The sequence below is a fragment of the Octopus bimaculoides genome, chromosome 2 (genome assembly GCF_046866305.1).
Source record: "Octopus bimaculoides isolate indiv1 chromosome 2, ASM4686630v1, whole genome shotgun sequence".
NCBI classification, from domain to species: Eukaryota; Metazoa; Mollusca; class Cephalopoda; order Octopoda; family Octopodidae; genus Octopus; species Octopus bimaculoides.
Genome location: NC_142929.1, coordinates 152,427,976 through 152,443,497, shown reverse-complemented (window position 1 = coordinate 152,443,497; position 15,522 = coordinate 152,427,976). Strand labels below are relative to the sequence as shown.

The 15,522-nt window shown below is 35.0% G+C and overlaps 1 protein-coding gene across 1 annotated transcript in view; it reads left to right on the top strand.

The window, feature by feature from the left end:
- Window positions 1-15,522, top strand: part of LOC106872129 (uncharacterized) — a 185,982-nt gene that overhangs the window by 68,129 nt on the left and 102,331 nt on the right. Inside the window, exons 33-41 of the mRNA XM_052965662.2 lie at window positions 85-219; window positions 1,534-1,758; window positions 5,369-5,480; window positions 6,764-6,960; window positions 7,399-7,497; window positions 8,641-8,778; window positions 11,177-11,403; window positions 12,704-12,861; window positions 14,156-14,295. Of these exons, the coding sequence (XP_052821622.2) occupies window positions 85-219; window positions 1,534-1,758; window positions 5,369-5,480; window positions 6,764-6,960; window positions 7,399-7,497; window positions 8,641-8,778; window positions 11,177-11,403; window positions 12,704-12,861; window positions 14,156-14,295 (1,431 nt within the window). The remainder of the gene's footprint in view (window positions 1-84; window positions 220-1,533; window positions 1,759-5,368; window positions 5,481-6,763; window positions 6,961-7,398; window positions 7,498-8,640; window positions 8,779-11,176; window positions 11,404-12,703; window positions 12,862-14,155; window positions 14,296-15,522) is intronic.

The following is a 15,522-nucleotide window of genomic DNA, read 5'->3' as shown; positions in this document are numbered from 1 at the left end:
ACAGTTGTAATACTCTTGATATGTTTATCTGTCTATTTATCCATATATTTGTCTATCTCTGTCTAAATATTTTTCTGTGTATAGGTTCCTGTATGCCATAGCGTGGAATGGTGGCTTAATGAATTGAAGCATACTATTCATGATACAATTGGTAAGATGAGTCTTAATGCCATCCAAGAAATTACTCAAACTACAAATCTTGAAGAATTCATTGCTAAGGTAAATGGTTTTAAATGGGTGGGTTTGGTGTGTGTGTGGATAGTAACATAGTAGTTTGAAACCTTGCCACTGAGATAAATATGGGCACTAAATGTATATACTACTTTCTGTGAGTACAGATTGATCATACTTGTATTATACACAAAAAGCAGTGTCTATGCTGTTTGCACCACTCATACAATATGCATAGACTGAGCCTTGAGAGGAGATGACAAAGAACCAAGGGGCTTAGTGATATGCTGTACTTGAGATGACCACAGATCACAACATATATGAGCTTCTAAAAGCATTGTGCATATACACACAACTATGTCCATGCCTAAGTTGTCTCTATCAAGCCTTCTCCACCATCTCACCCCACTTTAACTTATCCCTCCATCAGTTGTAATTGAATGAAAGTTGAACTACATGTTTCATCTCCTTTCTGTGATACCAGTTAACTCTTTCTTTGCCTAGAACCACTTCCTTGTGGCATTCATCCCTCATTCATATCATCCTTCCCATCTCTTAGTTTCCACTGATCACCCTTCCTTTCTGTGCAACCAGTTATCTCTCCCTGTCCCTGAATGACATCCTGTTGACACTTGTACCTCATTCTTTATGTTGTCTTATATCTACCATTAGCCACCGTCTCTCACCTTTGTTCACCATTCTGTTCATCCCTATCACTATGCATCTCTCATTCCCTCTTCTCCTCTCTCTCTCCCCCCACATTTTTGCTGCATTTATCAAATCCTCCACTTCCGTCATCTCCTTATCTCACATCTTTATCCAATCTATAGTTATATTATCATTCTGCTGCTCTTCACCCTCAACTACCACCTTTGTTTACCATTCACTACATTCATTCCTACCTTCATCTTTCACTCTCATCTGACATTCATGCAAACTTAACCCACTCTTGGTCTTCTGTTCACCATGTGCCATAAGGGTACACTCTAACATCTCACAACCATTTTTATCTCTTTTTCCAGTTCCACCCCAATTACCCCCACCCACCCTAAAATAATGCATTACAATTAGCCTCTCTACTATAGTCCCTCTTAGTCTTGTAAGTTACATGACATCCTCACTATTGTTGGTGCTATGTAAGAAGTACTCAGTATGCTTTGTAAAGTATTGGCATTAAGAAAGGCATCCAGCTGTAGAAAATGTACCAAAGCAAACATTGGAGCTCAATACAGTCCTCTGATTCCTCAGATCCTATTGAACTGTTTAACCCTTGCCTGCATAAAAGACAGACATTAAATGAAGATGATGGTGTGTGTGTGTATATATATATATATATATATGATTTTTTTTTTATTACTACAGTATCCAACTCAAATATGTCAACTTGCTGTCCTATATTTATGGTCTAGAGAAGTAGAGAAAGGAATTATGGAAGTGAAGCATGAACGCAAAGCTTTGTTTAACACCTACAAAAAGTTTTGCACCACTTATAGTAAGATCTTGACATTGTTCAGTCGTTCCTTTTCAAAAAATTCTTGTGATGCCAAATCCACATATATACGAATCAGAAATGAAAAGATTGTAACAGTAAGTAAAAGATATTTATGAGAGTTTACTGAAAAGTTCTTAGCTTTAAGCGTATCATGAAAGACCTGGTTGGAGGCCCAACTTTCTCAGTTCTTTTACAGGGCTTAGAAGTATTGAAGGACCACTGCATTAATTGTGTGAATCTGAGAGGGGAATATGTTAAATAAAATCATAAGTAATTGATCTTCCTGCATTTTCTTTTACCCAAAGCCAGGAAGTTGTCAGCACCCCACCATATGTAGCTAAAAATGATACAATTTTGCATTCTGTATTCACTTTCTGCTCAGAATGATGTTTGCTTTCCATTCTTTTAATGTCAATAAAATAATTTCCAGGCAAAGTCAGGAGTCATTACAATCAACTGTATCCTTCCACCAAATTTGTGGCTGTGTCTCAGTTTTAGAAATTTTCATTTTAATATGTATTGCCATTGTTATTCAGGGAGCAGATAAAGTATAGTACTGGAATCAATTTCATCGGTTGTTTCTACCTGCCAAAATTATGACCTTGCGCATTATCTAGAAATCAGTATTATTTAAGGGGTAGACCCAGGAAGACATGGGACAATGCAGTGAGAAAGTGCCTTCAGACTTTGGGCCTCACAAAGGAGATGACAAGGGACTGGGACTGCTGGTTGTTTGCTGTGTATGAGAATATGTGCCAAGCTAAGTAAAATCATGGCCATACATACAGGCATGTTCTTTATGTCCCTCTCTCAGCTGAGGGGTCCTAGTTTTGGGGAGCTCATGGGTGCTGGTGATATGTAAAAGCACTCATGCTGGTGCCATGTAAAAGCACCTGTGTCAGTGCCACATAAAAGCACCCATGCTGGCGTCACATTAAAAGCACCCAGTACACTCTGTAGAGTAGTTGGCATTAGGAAAGGCACCCAGCCATAGAAACCATGCCAAAACAGACAAAATATGCCAGTATGGAGAACGACGCTTTCTGATGATGATAGAGTATCAGAAAAATGCTTTGTAACTCTCATTCTGGCTTTTTATGTTGTGAGTTCAAATCCCATTAAGATTAACTTTGCTTTACATCCCTTCAGGATCAATAAAATATAGTAGCAGTCAAGTAAATGACTAACCCCTATTCCTTAAAATTGCTGACCTTGTGTAAATCGGAAACAATTGTTTCTATTGTTGCTGTTCTTTTACCTTAGCAAGACTTGTTTCATATTACTCATCTGATTTCAAAATATACATCAGATTACACACTGAGCTGGATTTTTTGCTTGAACTGCATTTATAGCAAGTAGGTATTTATTACTGATAGTTTTTTTTCTCTTTATTTGAGGGGGAAAAAAACAATAATTTAATTCACCAATTTTTTTTCACTGTTAGGCATTTCAAACATAGTGACAAAAACAGTATTTCCAGAACTTCAACAAAAAAGAAAAACAAGTCATAAACAAGATAACATAAATATTTGAACTTTACATAATAAGCAGGAAGTGAGGTTTTCACTGGAAAGCACAACTCACATCATTCCAAACACAAACAAGTATATTACAAAATCTAGCAGAAAAATAACAACAAAAATTTCTTAGCAAGGAAATTTTGAATATGAGGCAACTTGTGAAATAAAGGATGATATGGCACAAAAGATGTGACTGAATCAAATACTTCTTAACTTGTGACAGTTATCCAGAGGTGAGGGAGGAGGAGAGTAAGCAATTTCTGTTTCAAAAATGCAGGAAATTTTTGCAGTTGCTCTCAAAGAATCTTTTAAAGAAGGGCCAAGTATATGTTGTTTCTATCACCTGTGTATTGGAGTACTCTACTTGGTTTTCGAGATTGAGGGTGAGATGAAGCAAAAAACAAAGTAGTGTGAAACACCTGCTCCAAGACTCAGATCACAATACATTGGCCAATGCATGCAAGAGTAACAGTCCAGCTCATCAACCCTTAGCTCATTGCCGCCTTTGAAGTACAATATGAGCAGATAATAAGGGCAAAGGTAATATAGAATGGCATGAAGAATCAGTATGGTCTTATAAGTGCTGATAACCCCTCAGAACTCAGGGCCTTCAAGTACTGTGCCCCATTGTGAGTGCAGTAGCAAAAGCAGTAAGATTGGCAACACAGAGCAGAAAGCTCAGCTGTTAAACTTGCAGCAGTTAGAGCCTGAGAAAGTAGAAAAGTAGCAGAACCAGCCACAACAACTCCAGACCCTATGTTGTTGTTTTCACAGAATCCCCAATGGAGATCACCTTGTTTTAGTTCCAAAAAGTTGAAGTAAAAAAAACATTCCTTCTACCAACAGATCATCTCAATTACTTGCATTGATGGGAAACATATGTAGACTGGAGACAAATGGCAGACTTAAAGCAGAGAAAAAGAAAAAAAAGAGAAGGCTAAGGAGTGAAATCAAAAGGTGTATAAAACATGAAACTGTTGTGCTGTTATATTTTTTATCTAAATAGAATACATCCAGTTGCAAAGCAGAAAATTTCAGTTTCAATGACTTGAAATACAATATATTGGAATCTAAGAAAAATTAGTACTAATATACTTAGTGCAGTGAACCAAGAAATGTTCAGTAATAAAAATTACACTCTTAGCAAGAAGAATGAATCATTAGCTAAATTATTAATTTTGGTCAGGAAAAACAAAGGACAAAATTTGGAAATTCTAATAAAACTGCTACAAGGGTAAAAGAGAAGCTCCAGGAAGCAACAAAGTATCAAACTTATGGCTCAAATTATGAAATTATAAAGAAAATTAGCAGAGATGAAATGCAGTTTGGGTTTATGCCATGCTAGGATACAACTGACATCCTCTTTCTAGTGGTGATGATAAGGAGGAATATGTCTTCTGACCAAAAGATCAACAGTTCACATCTCAACATCAATGAGTCTTTTGTCTTATGCAAAAACATTTAACACTTAATTACTCAATATACATATATATTAATAAGTGGCATGATGGGATGAAGTTCACTGCTGTACACAAGCAGGAACTCTCTATGATTGATTTTTTTTATTTGCTTCCCATACTAATTTTGAATTCCTCCCTGGGAGGAAACCTGGGCTAGACTAAAATTTTATCCAGATATGGAAACAACAGAATTGGTTTAAAATATATACTGTACACTATAGCCCCAAAATATGAAATCATCACCATTAGCTTACATGAAATCTTCAGCTGCCTTTGATTTTTCAAGGAATCTAAACTAAAACTTTATTTTTTTTATATACGGTGGTGCATCAGCATGGCCGCAGCTCTGAGCTGAAACTTTGAAATGAAAAATGGACTTTGAATATTGTTTTCTAAATTTTTGATAGTACATTATCATTTACTGCAAATATACTTGTGGAACAATATCTGTGCATTATAAATACCATCTCAAGAACTACCACCAACACCCCTACCATCACAAATACGACCACTCATCACCACTACCAACACCACTGGTTTATATCTACAGTTTGTTAAATCCATTAATAATATTTTCAAAAATTAAAACACTTAAATTACTTTATTTTCTACCTACATTGTCTTCTACTTGGTTCTACTTAATTTACTTCTTATCTACTTTTACATCTTACCTACTTTACCCTGTACCTTCCTGAACTTCAGCCTATACTACCTTGTTCTTTCAGCAAACTCTCTATCTTCGAGATACTCTTAATACAATATGTAGGAAAAGGGTAAAACATTGCACAGACTTTGACTGGAGACGATACCTCAAGTGTTACTTGGTATCAGACAATGGTAAGTATGCCATAGTATTTGTAATAGGGTGATAAGAATGTAAGTGTTCAGAAATTGGAAAAGAGGAAGAATGAAGAGAACGCTCAGAAAGAGAGTGAAAGAAAATGAGAAATTAAACTAGAGAGAGAAAGAGAAGGGCTAACAGCAAAATACGCACTACTATGGAGATGGAGAGAGCATGAAGAGGAGAGAGAGAGAGAGGACAAGAGTAGTTCCACACAAGATTCACCATGATCCTCTAGTATCTCATCTGAGTCCCAGCATGCTGAGACCTGATGTCACCATTTCATCCTGTATCTTCCTTTGTCTTCCACTTCTACAGCTAATCCTCACAACAATTTATCACCCAAAACACATCCTTCATACTCATTACATGTCCTCACCAGTAGTCACCATCCCCTACATACATCATCTGATGTCTTTAATGTGCAATTCACTTACATTCTGGGGGCTAATTAACATTACATTCCCAGTAGATCATGTTTATCTCATTTCTGTCCAGTCATTATGCATGCTTTCTCTTCAATGTTCATGATTCACTACCATATAGTATCATACATTTAACTACAATGCAAAATTGATGTTATTAACATTCCACCTAAACAGTTGCAACAACACAGCTGGATGGGGGAAAACATAGGGAATTCCTGAGAGTTGACATTCTGAGGAAGAATGACTGAGAATAGTGGTTAGTGAGGAGTAAAGGACACAACATAAGTGATGATAGTAGAAGAGACAAGTGTTTAGGTGGAGACGGCACTAGACCAACCAATTCTGAAGAGCAGAAACCATTATTGCAGTGATACAAAAACAAGGAGGAATTAGTGTGTCTATATGCCAGTCAGTCAAATATCCTTAATTTGGATGTGATTTAAAATGTCTGTATGTATATCAGCACCACTGCCCCAGATACAGTACTTCATGTGAGTCTTATTTGAACTTTGTAGAGGGTTAGCAGTTGTTAGTGGTTGAGACAAAGAGAACCAGCCCTTGAGATGCTGTATTATATAATAAGGGATGATCTAGTGTCACATAACTGAGCCTCTATGTAGTCATTCAATCTGTTAGAAATAGTTGTGACATTTCCCTCAAATTACACCACTGGATATACAAAAAGATAGGATGGTCATAACTGGAACATCTTTGTCAAACTGCTGGATCAGGTTTACATTGGGGTAGGGGGTTAAACAACAACAAAATATCCATTGCATTCAATGTCAATGAGTGCAATCTGTCATTTACAAATAATGAAATCTTTCGTTGTATCTTTATATTCTTATCAGACACAGAACTGAAGCTTCATTTTGAAATCCTTGATCATCGTCTTGTCTATGGCAATGAGTTTTGTGGAAGCAACCCAAGCATTATCATGACTCCTGTGACAGAAAAATGTTTTTTATCAATATTCCTGGCCCTTCAGAATCTTCAGCCAGTCTATCTGGTTGGAACACCTGATGCTGGAAAGAAGGAAACTATTAAGGTGATTCTTCACATGATTTCAAGTGTAATTCTGTTTCCTAAATTGTTGTTATAGCAATCAGCTGTGTAGTGGCAGAAAAAGTTGAGCACCAAACTAAGCATTTTGTGGTATTTGATCTCATCCCTCTACAGTATGAGTTCAAATCTTGTTTAGATCAACTTTATTTTTGGCTTGCTAGCATCGAAAGGAATAAGTAATTATTTTATGTTGAAGCCAAGTGAATTAATCCTGCATACTTTTCAACTTTGATCTTGTTATTAATACCTGTCACCTTGAAATTGATACCTAGCAGACCTTGATCTTATACCAGCTGTAATCCTTCTGTCTTTCCAAGCTAAATCACATTATACCAGCTGTAATCCTTTCTTTCCAGACAACGTATATGAGACCATATTATCCAGTTTCCTATTAAATTCTCTTTACTTCTCCTATTTTCAGAGCCTTGCCAATGTCATTGCTCAGTTTTACTATCTGCTGAAATGCAACCCACACTTTGATGCTTCAAGTATTCAAAGAATTATTCAAGGTTCTTCAATGGTAAACTGTTATATAAAACATTTTAACATTATTACATCTGTATTGCTTTGAGATTTTATTACCCATTTGGTCCAATAATCCCAGTTTTTTTATACTCTGACACTGAAAGTCATTAGGTTTCTTATGGCTTTTAACCTTACCTCATCATTCAATTTAATTCAACTTTTAAATGTAAGTTTCATCATCATCATCATCATCATCATTTAACATCCGCTGTCCATGCTGGCATGGGTTGGACGATGTGACCAGAGCTGGCAAGCCAATGGGATGCACCAGACTCCAGTCTGATTTGGCATGGTTTCTATGGCTGGATGCCTTCTTAACGCCAACCACTTTACAGAGTGTGCTGGATGCTTTTACATGACACCACATGGGCACTTTTACGTGGTACTGTATGGGTGCTTTTGTGTGGCACTGCACAGACGTTTTTACATGATACCATCTAGAATACATGTTTAAATAAAATGGAGATGCAGGCATAAAGATATATGAAAGGAATCTTTCTGGAAGTTTTAATTTACTTAAATTATTATGCATTCTTCAGATAACAAAGGTTGTTATAATTTTAGGTGTTGTTCAATATTAACTTTATTTAATTACAGGAAGAGGTGGGGGACTACAATGTTTTGGACTACATTCGACAGACTTGCTTTGGAAATGTTTTGCTTTTTAACAAAACAATTTCATTTTTTTTACAATTTTGCTTCAGCCTAGCACCCACATAAAATAGTTACACTGAGATGATACAAACTTTAACGAAAATAATTTTAGTGCAAAAATGGCTAAAGATGAAGGAGGTTTCCAAACAGAAGTTGAAGCCAATTTTTGAAAAAGGTAGTGGGATAAATGATTTAACATTTGTTGAGAGATATTTGGCTGCTATTTCTAAGGACTCACATAATTTGCAGAAGCTATGTAGCTAGTTGCATAATAAGCAGAAATGTTTAAAAAAATCAAATCTGTAAGGTGTCAAATGAATATCAGTCCTGTCAGATGAGTCTGAAATTGTATTAGTTCTGAATTGTGTGCTTTGTTCAGTCTTAAAGCAATGCCTGCAGTAACATAGTTTGAATTTATGATGAAATTGTCAATAATCTACCATTTAAACATCAGAGCTAACATTATTTCCTTTCTAATTCCTAGGAAGGGTGTTGGCTCTGTCTTGCTGATGGAAACAAGCTTTCACATAAATCTTTAGATGTTGTGATGGACCAAGTTGCTATGATTGTAGATGCTGTCAGAGTGAACAACAATGTGGTAGAAGATATCTTCAGGAAATTGGTAATTAATCGACATAATTTTTATTTCTTTTCTTTGTTGGTTTCAATCATTTGACTTTGGCCTCTGGCTAAGCAGGGACACAGCCTTCAAAGTATTTTTTTTTTTAGTTTATTATATAAACCCTAGTATTTTGTGATCCCACACAGACAAAAGGCATAGTTGACTGGGCATAAAGATAGGTGACATGGAATAAAATACGACAAGAACCTGCTGGCTCTGCCATACTGCTCCACCATAGGTATACATCCTGTGGTCTTTTGTAAAGTTTCTCTACACCAAATTTCATTCATTAAAAATCTGGTTAACCTGTAGTTTCATGGAAGACACTTACCTGCCCAAGATACTGTCCTGTTATATCAAATGTGTGATCATGTGATTGTGAAATAAACTTTTTAACCATACAATTTGTTTCTTATGTATAAATACATTCATTTTCTTATTTTTTATTGTTTTTTATTTTTCCTTAAATTCTATTTTCTAAAATATTTTGTTATGTTTTATGTTATTCTCTTGTATTCAGGTTAAATTTAATTTCATAACAGAGTGTGTTGGAAAATAGCTTACACCAAGAATACTGTTCTTGTCCTAACTCTCTTTCAAATTATGAATTTTTGTATCATATGTAGTTGGAAGTCAAATAAAATGTTAATCTTTTCTTTCTGATTTACTTTAGAAAACAAATTATTAATATTATGAATGCTAAAGTGTTAAACATTAGACTATTATTATTATTATTATTATTATTATTATTTAGTGAGAGTGCAGTGCATGCCCTCAAAGTGACACTGGGGTAAAATATACAAAGCCCAGTATACCCATCATGACTACCTGTCTGATAAGAGTACACCAGGCACATGCATCACGTGCATGACATGGTGATTACATATCAAGATAAACAGTGCATGACCTTGCAAGTGGGACCCAAAATTCTTTCTTCACGCTGAGTAGCCCATCCCACTCAAAAGGTCCCTGAATAAGGGTTGTTTAAGGATGTTGAACAAAACCCCAATGTTTCCAAAGGTGAATTATCCAAACTGCAAAGAATTCCTTTCAACACATGGCTATGATGTTCCCCTACTACTTCTGCTCGTAATCAGAGATGCACATATCGTCAGCCACTAAGGGACATGCTCAACTAGTTATGGTCAAACAACTCACAAGCAAATCTTTGGTATTGAGCAGAATATTTGCTGTAGCCCATCTTTTATACCAAGGCAAAACAATGTACATGATAACACTTCCAATCAGTTAAGATCAGAAACCATGAAAGCCACTGCCTGGTACTGCATCAGAGCATTTTTTTTTATTATTATTATTATTATTATTTTATGTTTGACTTTTGTTTTGCATTTGTACAAGTTACATCCAAGTCTCACCCAGAGACCTCAAGAGACAACAAGTTAGAAGTTCATGTAGGTGTTATGCCTAGGGTACCATATATTTGGATTTGTACAGTTTTGTTCAAGTGAATGTTTAAGAAACCATAAGAAAATTATGTGTTTGCTTTAAAATTTGAGATCACATAGACAGTATTTTACGTAGGATATGGGAAGTTCCCATGAGCACTATCTTTTGAACTTCAGCCATTTTGGGGTTTCCTGGAATCTGATCTAGGTAGTAATCAGCACCTATGACAATAGGTATTGTTTTCTTCTTCAGATTCCACATTTTGCTAATTTCTATTTCAAGATCTTTATATTTGCTCAGTTTTTGGTAGGTCTTGACAGATACGTTTATATCGATTTTATTATTATTATTATTATTATTATTATTATTATTATTATTATTATTATTATTATTATTCAGCTGGCAGAATTGTTAGTATGCCAGGTGAAATGCTTAGTGACATTTAGTCCATCTTTACATTCTGAGTTCAAATTCTGTCAAGATCAACTTTACCTTTCATCCTTTCAGGGTTGATAAAATAAGTACGAGTTGATCACTGGTGGGTGAGGTAATCAGCTTAGCCCCTCCTCTGATATTCCTGGCCTTGTGCCAAAATTTAAAACCATTATTATTATTATTATAAATTTTAAGGGTTGGATAACATTCTTTCAACTACATCTTGTAATTTCTAAAATGATATTCTGTATATCGCTTCCGTATTCCAATTTGAAGAAAAATATGAGAAATAAACAATTTGATTAATGTTTCTGCCTATAAACTAGTAGTGAACAAAGAGAATTACTGTCATAGTTTTTTTTTTTTTCATAATTTCAAATATTTCATTCTGCCATTATTTACATTTTCATTCAAGATTGATATACAAGGTACCTCTGTCTGTCTGTCTGTCTGTCTGTCTATCTGTGTGTGTGTGTTCTCGTCATCACCATGGCTGTTGCTGCCATTGATCCATCTCCAAACTTTTACATTCTCCCTTTCATTGATTTTCTTGTAGACATATAAAGTGAATCCAAGAACTGCTTTTTTTATGACCGCAGCATTCTCTGAGGAATCAAACTGGTACTTTGCTCGGAACATTAAATCTGTGTTTCGAACAGTGACACTCCTTAAACCAGATACTTACTATATTTTAAGAGGATATTTTATCTCTGCTGGTTTCAAGTCTGGCAATATTTTGGCAGGAAAATTACTAGAGATTGTCTCTTTAGCTGAACTTCAACTGTAAGTAAATAACAATGCAATATGTGTGTGTATGTGGCAGTGGGTATATCATCATTATTTGGTGTTCATGTTCCATACTTGCATGGGGTGGATGACTTGACAGAATCCAACTGCATTACACTCTAATATCTACTTTGGCAATTTTTCAACAGCTGGATACCCTTCCTAATGCCAAACACTTTTCAGCGTGTTCTGGGTGCTCTTTTCTTTTGTGTGCGTGCCATCATTAGTGAGGTCACTATGCAGCCTTCAAGACTAAGATCCCCTTCAAGTGAAGTGAAATCGTAATTGTGGCCAATGCTGGTGTCATGTAACTGGCACCTGAGCCAGTGGAATGTAAAAAGCACCTTTCAAGTGTTGGGCCTCACAGGGACGAAGTGGCTGATGCCAGTGGCATGTGAAAAGCTCCTTTCAAGTGTTGGGCCTCATATATTGAATACTCTTCCCTTTACTTCAGCAATATTATCCATTCATACTGCATGTAACACACAAAATGAACTCTGATTCGAGAACATGTGTATGATGCTTTTTCTACAGTATATATGGATTACATAGTGACTTCACAAGCAAAACATGTATTACAACACATTCTTATACAAACACTGGTTTTATTGATATTGTGATTTGAATCTATTTTTTTCTGTATGCATTGGTAAACCTTTGGCAGAATAAAAGTTGTTAAACTACTTAGAATTATATTACCATTTGGGGATGTAAAGATCTACTTCCGGTGATATGTGGAAAAGAAAGAAAGAAACTGATGTATAAGCTTTATCAGTTCACTTGCAATATCTTCATTGGTACCCATAACTCTATGCTTCTGAGCTCTATGTAGCCAAGTCTTCTCACCATAACATAGTTGAAATCTCATACTCTCTCACCTGTAATTAAAACCTCATCAGCTGTAGCATAATTGAACTCAATTCCCTGTTGTTCGAGCTTCATCATTATTAGCTGAACTCTCATACTTTCATATTTGTTAATATTCATTGGTTCAGTTTATTCTTGCTTTTTATTGGAATAAGTACTATTTGGAAATATTACCAATGAAACACTTGTATCCAAGGAATACTTTTCTCTCGTCTACTTTGTACCAGAGCTAAGCACTAACCTTCAAAAATTTCTGAGCCCTCAGGAAACATTTACATTATTATATTTCAAGTCATTGCATGATTAACTGGATATAAAACAGCAAAAAAAAAAAAAATTATATATGAAATAGTCGTGTTAATGATTGTTTGATTGTTCAGATAATATTTTATTAATATTTTAAAATGAATTCTTCAATTATTTTCTTTAGCATATCATCAGAATGTCAGATACCCAGTTTTACTTTGTCATCAATGATTGCCACCATAAGACGAGCTCAACAAATTAGAAAAACTCTTGAGGAAAAGTATGGAGAGAAACCTAACACAGTACGACCAGAAAGTCAGGTGTCAACACCAACCAGCAAAGGCAAGAATCGTTGTCTTCACTACTTTTATTTTATATTGACTGTGTATTATAATACCATAGAGAGGTATTAATAATATGTGAATAACATCAATATATATCTTTTATGGGTAGCTATTTTTTTATGGATAACTTCTGAAATTTTAAAGCAGCAAAACAACATCTCTGACCCTACTAACTACTAGGCTCTATCATCTCCAGTTTCTTTATTCAATAGTAGAATTTCTGTTAGTGGTTTGCTTTTTTAATGTCATATATTGCTTGCTCTTGAAATCTTGCCAAGAGCAGTTTTGTTGTACTTTGCATTAAACAAGGCTATAAGTGCCCTTGATAATAAAGAACCTTCTAATAAAACTGCCTGCTATGAGATCCATGCATCTCTTGTGTTAGAATACTTTAACAGAGCATTCCAATATGCATATAAACAAGGTTCTTTTTACACTTATTCTATCTACTGTGATGTATCTTCCTCACTGTTCATTATGTGTATCAATCACTTGCTTCTGCTAACTATAAATACACTCCTACACTATCTTTCATTCCTCTTTAGACTTTCATTTACAACTTAAGTACTTGTTGCTAAACATTCATAATGTATATGAAGAGAGACTTTGGAAATGTCTTCTAATAGCAGCATGAAATCTAGTGTCATCTACGTTGTTATATCACCTGTAATAAATTGAATAAAATAAGAATAGAATTTCACCAACTAACTGTTATCAGGAATGTTTCCAAGCTGCAATGTGTTTGTTTCATGTCAATTTTTTTATACAAGTATAAGTTAGACAAATTCATGTTACTGAGGCTTTGTTCTTCCAGCTAGATGCTTTTCCCATCATTAACACTTGCTTGTTTTCAAGTCAGGTATTTTTAATTCCATTTGTCTTTGAAAGAACAGAACTAGCAGATAATTTGTTGACAGTAAATATCAACAAATATTGCAGTTTGTAACTCATCACTTTTGTTTTACACAAAATACAGAATGTAAACATTCACTCAAACACACAAACATCTGCACATACACATGCGCATGTACACACTCTCACACAACTTACATACTCATAGGATGGCGTATAGCAGAAGTCACTTGCTCAAGACGTTTCACAAGGGAACTGAACCTGAAACCATGCATTGAGAAATGAACTTCTTAAACACATAACTGATGGAATTGCAGATAGACACTACTTTCATATACATCTAACACTCAGAGCTGAACTTCTGTCCCCTTCTATATAAATGTTATCAATTAAAGGTATCTATGGTCAGAATTATGATGTTATTGTCTTCCCTATTGCAGCAACACCCAGTACCACATCAAGACAATCTCAGATCAGTTTAACAATAAAAGAGTCTTCAGAAAATCCTACTAGAGATATAGATCTGTCTACATTACTGCAATCTATTGAGGAGACATTACACCCAGCTTTAGACAATAATGTAAGTATCAACTTGTTTCCTCTCAATAATTGTTTGCAGCTGTTGGTTCACTATCAAGCTGTGCCTGCTCTTTGTTTTCTCTGTTGCTACAACATCCTGGTACTTGAACTCATTGGTGCGTTCTCTCTCTCTCTCTCTCTCTCTCTTTCTCTCTCTCTCTCTTTCTCTCTCTCTCTCTCTCTCTCTCTTTCTCTCTCTCTCTCCTCCCTCTGTCTCCCCTGCCTCTCTTTCTCTTCCTTCTCTCCTCCCTCTCTCTTTCTTTGTGTGTGTGTGTGTGTGTGTATGCATACATGCATGCATATCTGTCATTTGCCACTAGCTTTTTTCAATGTATTTATCAAACCTTCTCCTCTAGATTGTCTCCTAACTCAACTTCAAGATTCCATACTGAATATTCTTCCTAACATTTCTTCTACACAATTCCAGTCCTCTGGAAAGAGTTATATTTTCATATCAATCAATCACCTTTTCAATACCAACCTACATGGGGCTACCTTTGGCTCTTTGTTACCAACCTACTTTAAATTGTCTATTCTAAAATGGTCATATTTATCTTAAAATCTTCATTAAAATTTATTATTACATGTATGATGGTTTCTGACATAGGTACAAGACACATGAGTTTTGAAGAAGGATGTACTTGATCAGAGTGACTCCAGCATTTCATTTTATCAGCCCTTGAAGAATAAAAAGCAAATCTGAAAAGTATTAAATCTAACACTCTATGAATTCTGCTAATAATTAACATAAAATTTCCAGAGGTTTTGAGAACCTTTTGTTAAATTGTATTCAAAACAACAGATTTATGTACCAAACATATCAATGTTATAGCTATTTTACTATCTCCACCATCTAAATTTTGGGTCATTTGGAATATTAATCAAAACACATAAATAGTGTATTATTGTTAGAAGAGTCATAAGATGGGTTAAATTGAATATTAAATCCCATTAGTCATCCTAATTATTTGTGGCCCTTCTAGTTTAAGAGGGTCTGATAACGCTATAAGATTTCCACCCCAGATTAATGAGAAGATACATAAAGATTACATAAGATACATAAGAAATTAAAGCTATATTTCATTTACTTTCTACTTGTATAATATCTGTAATTTACTTTTGATATAGTTTCTACCAAGAATAGTAATGAAATTTTTATTCCTTAACCTTTTAGCATTTAAACAGGTCATATCCAGTCCAAATATTCTACCTGTTTGATGTTTGAACT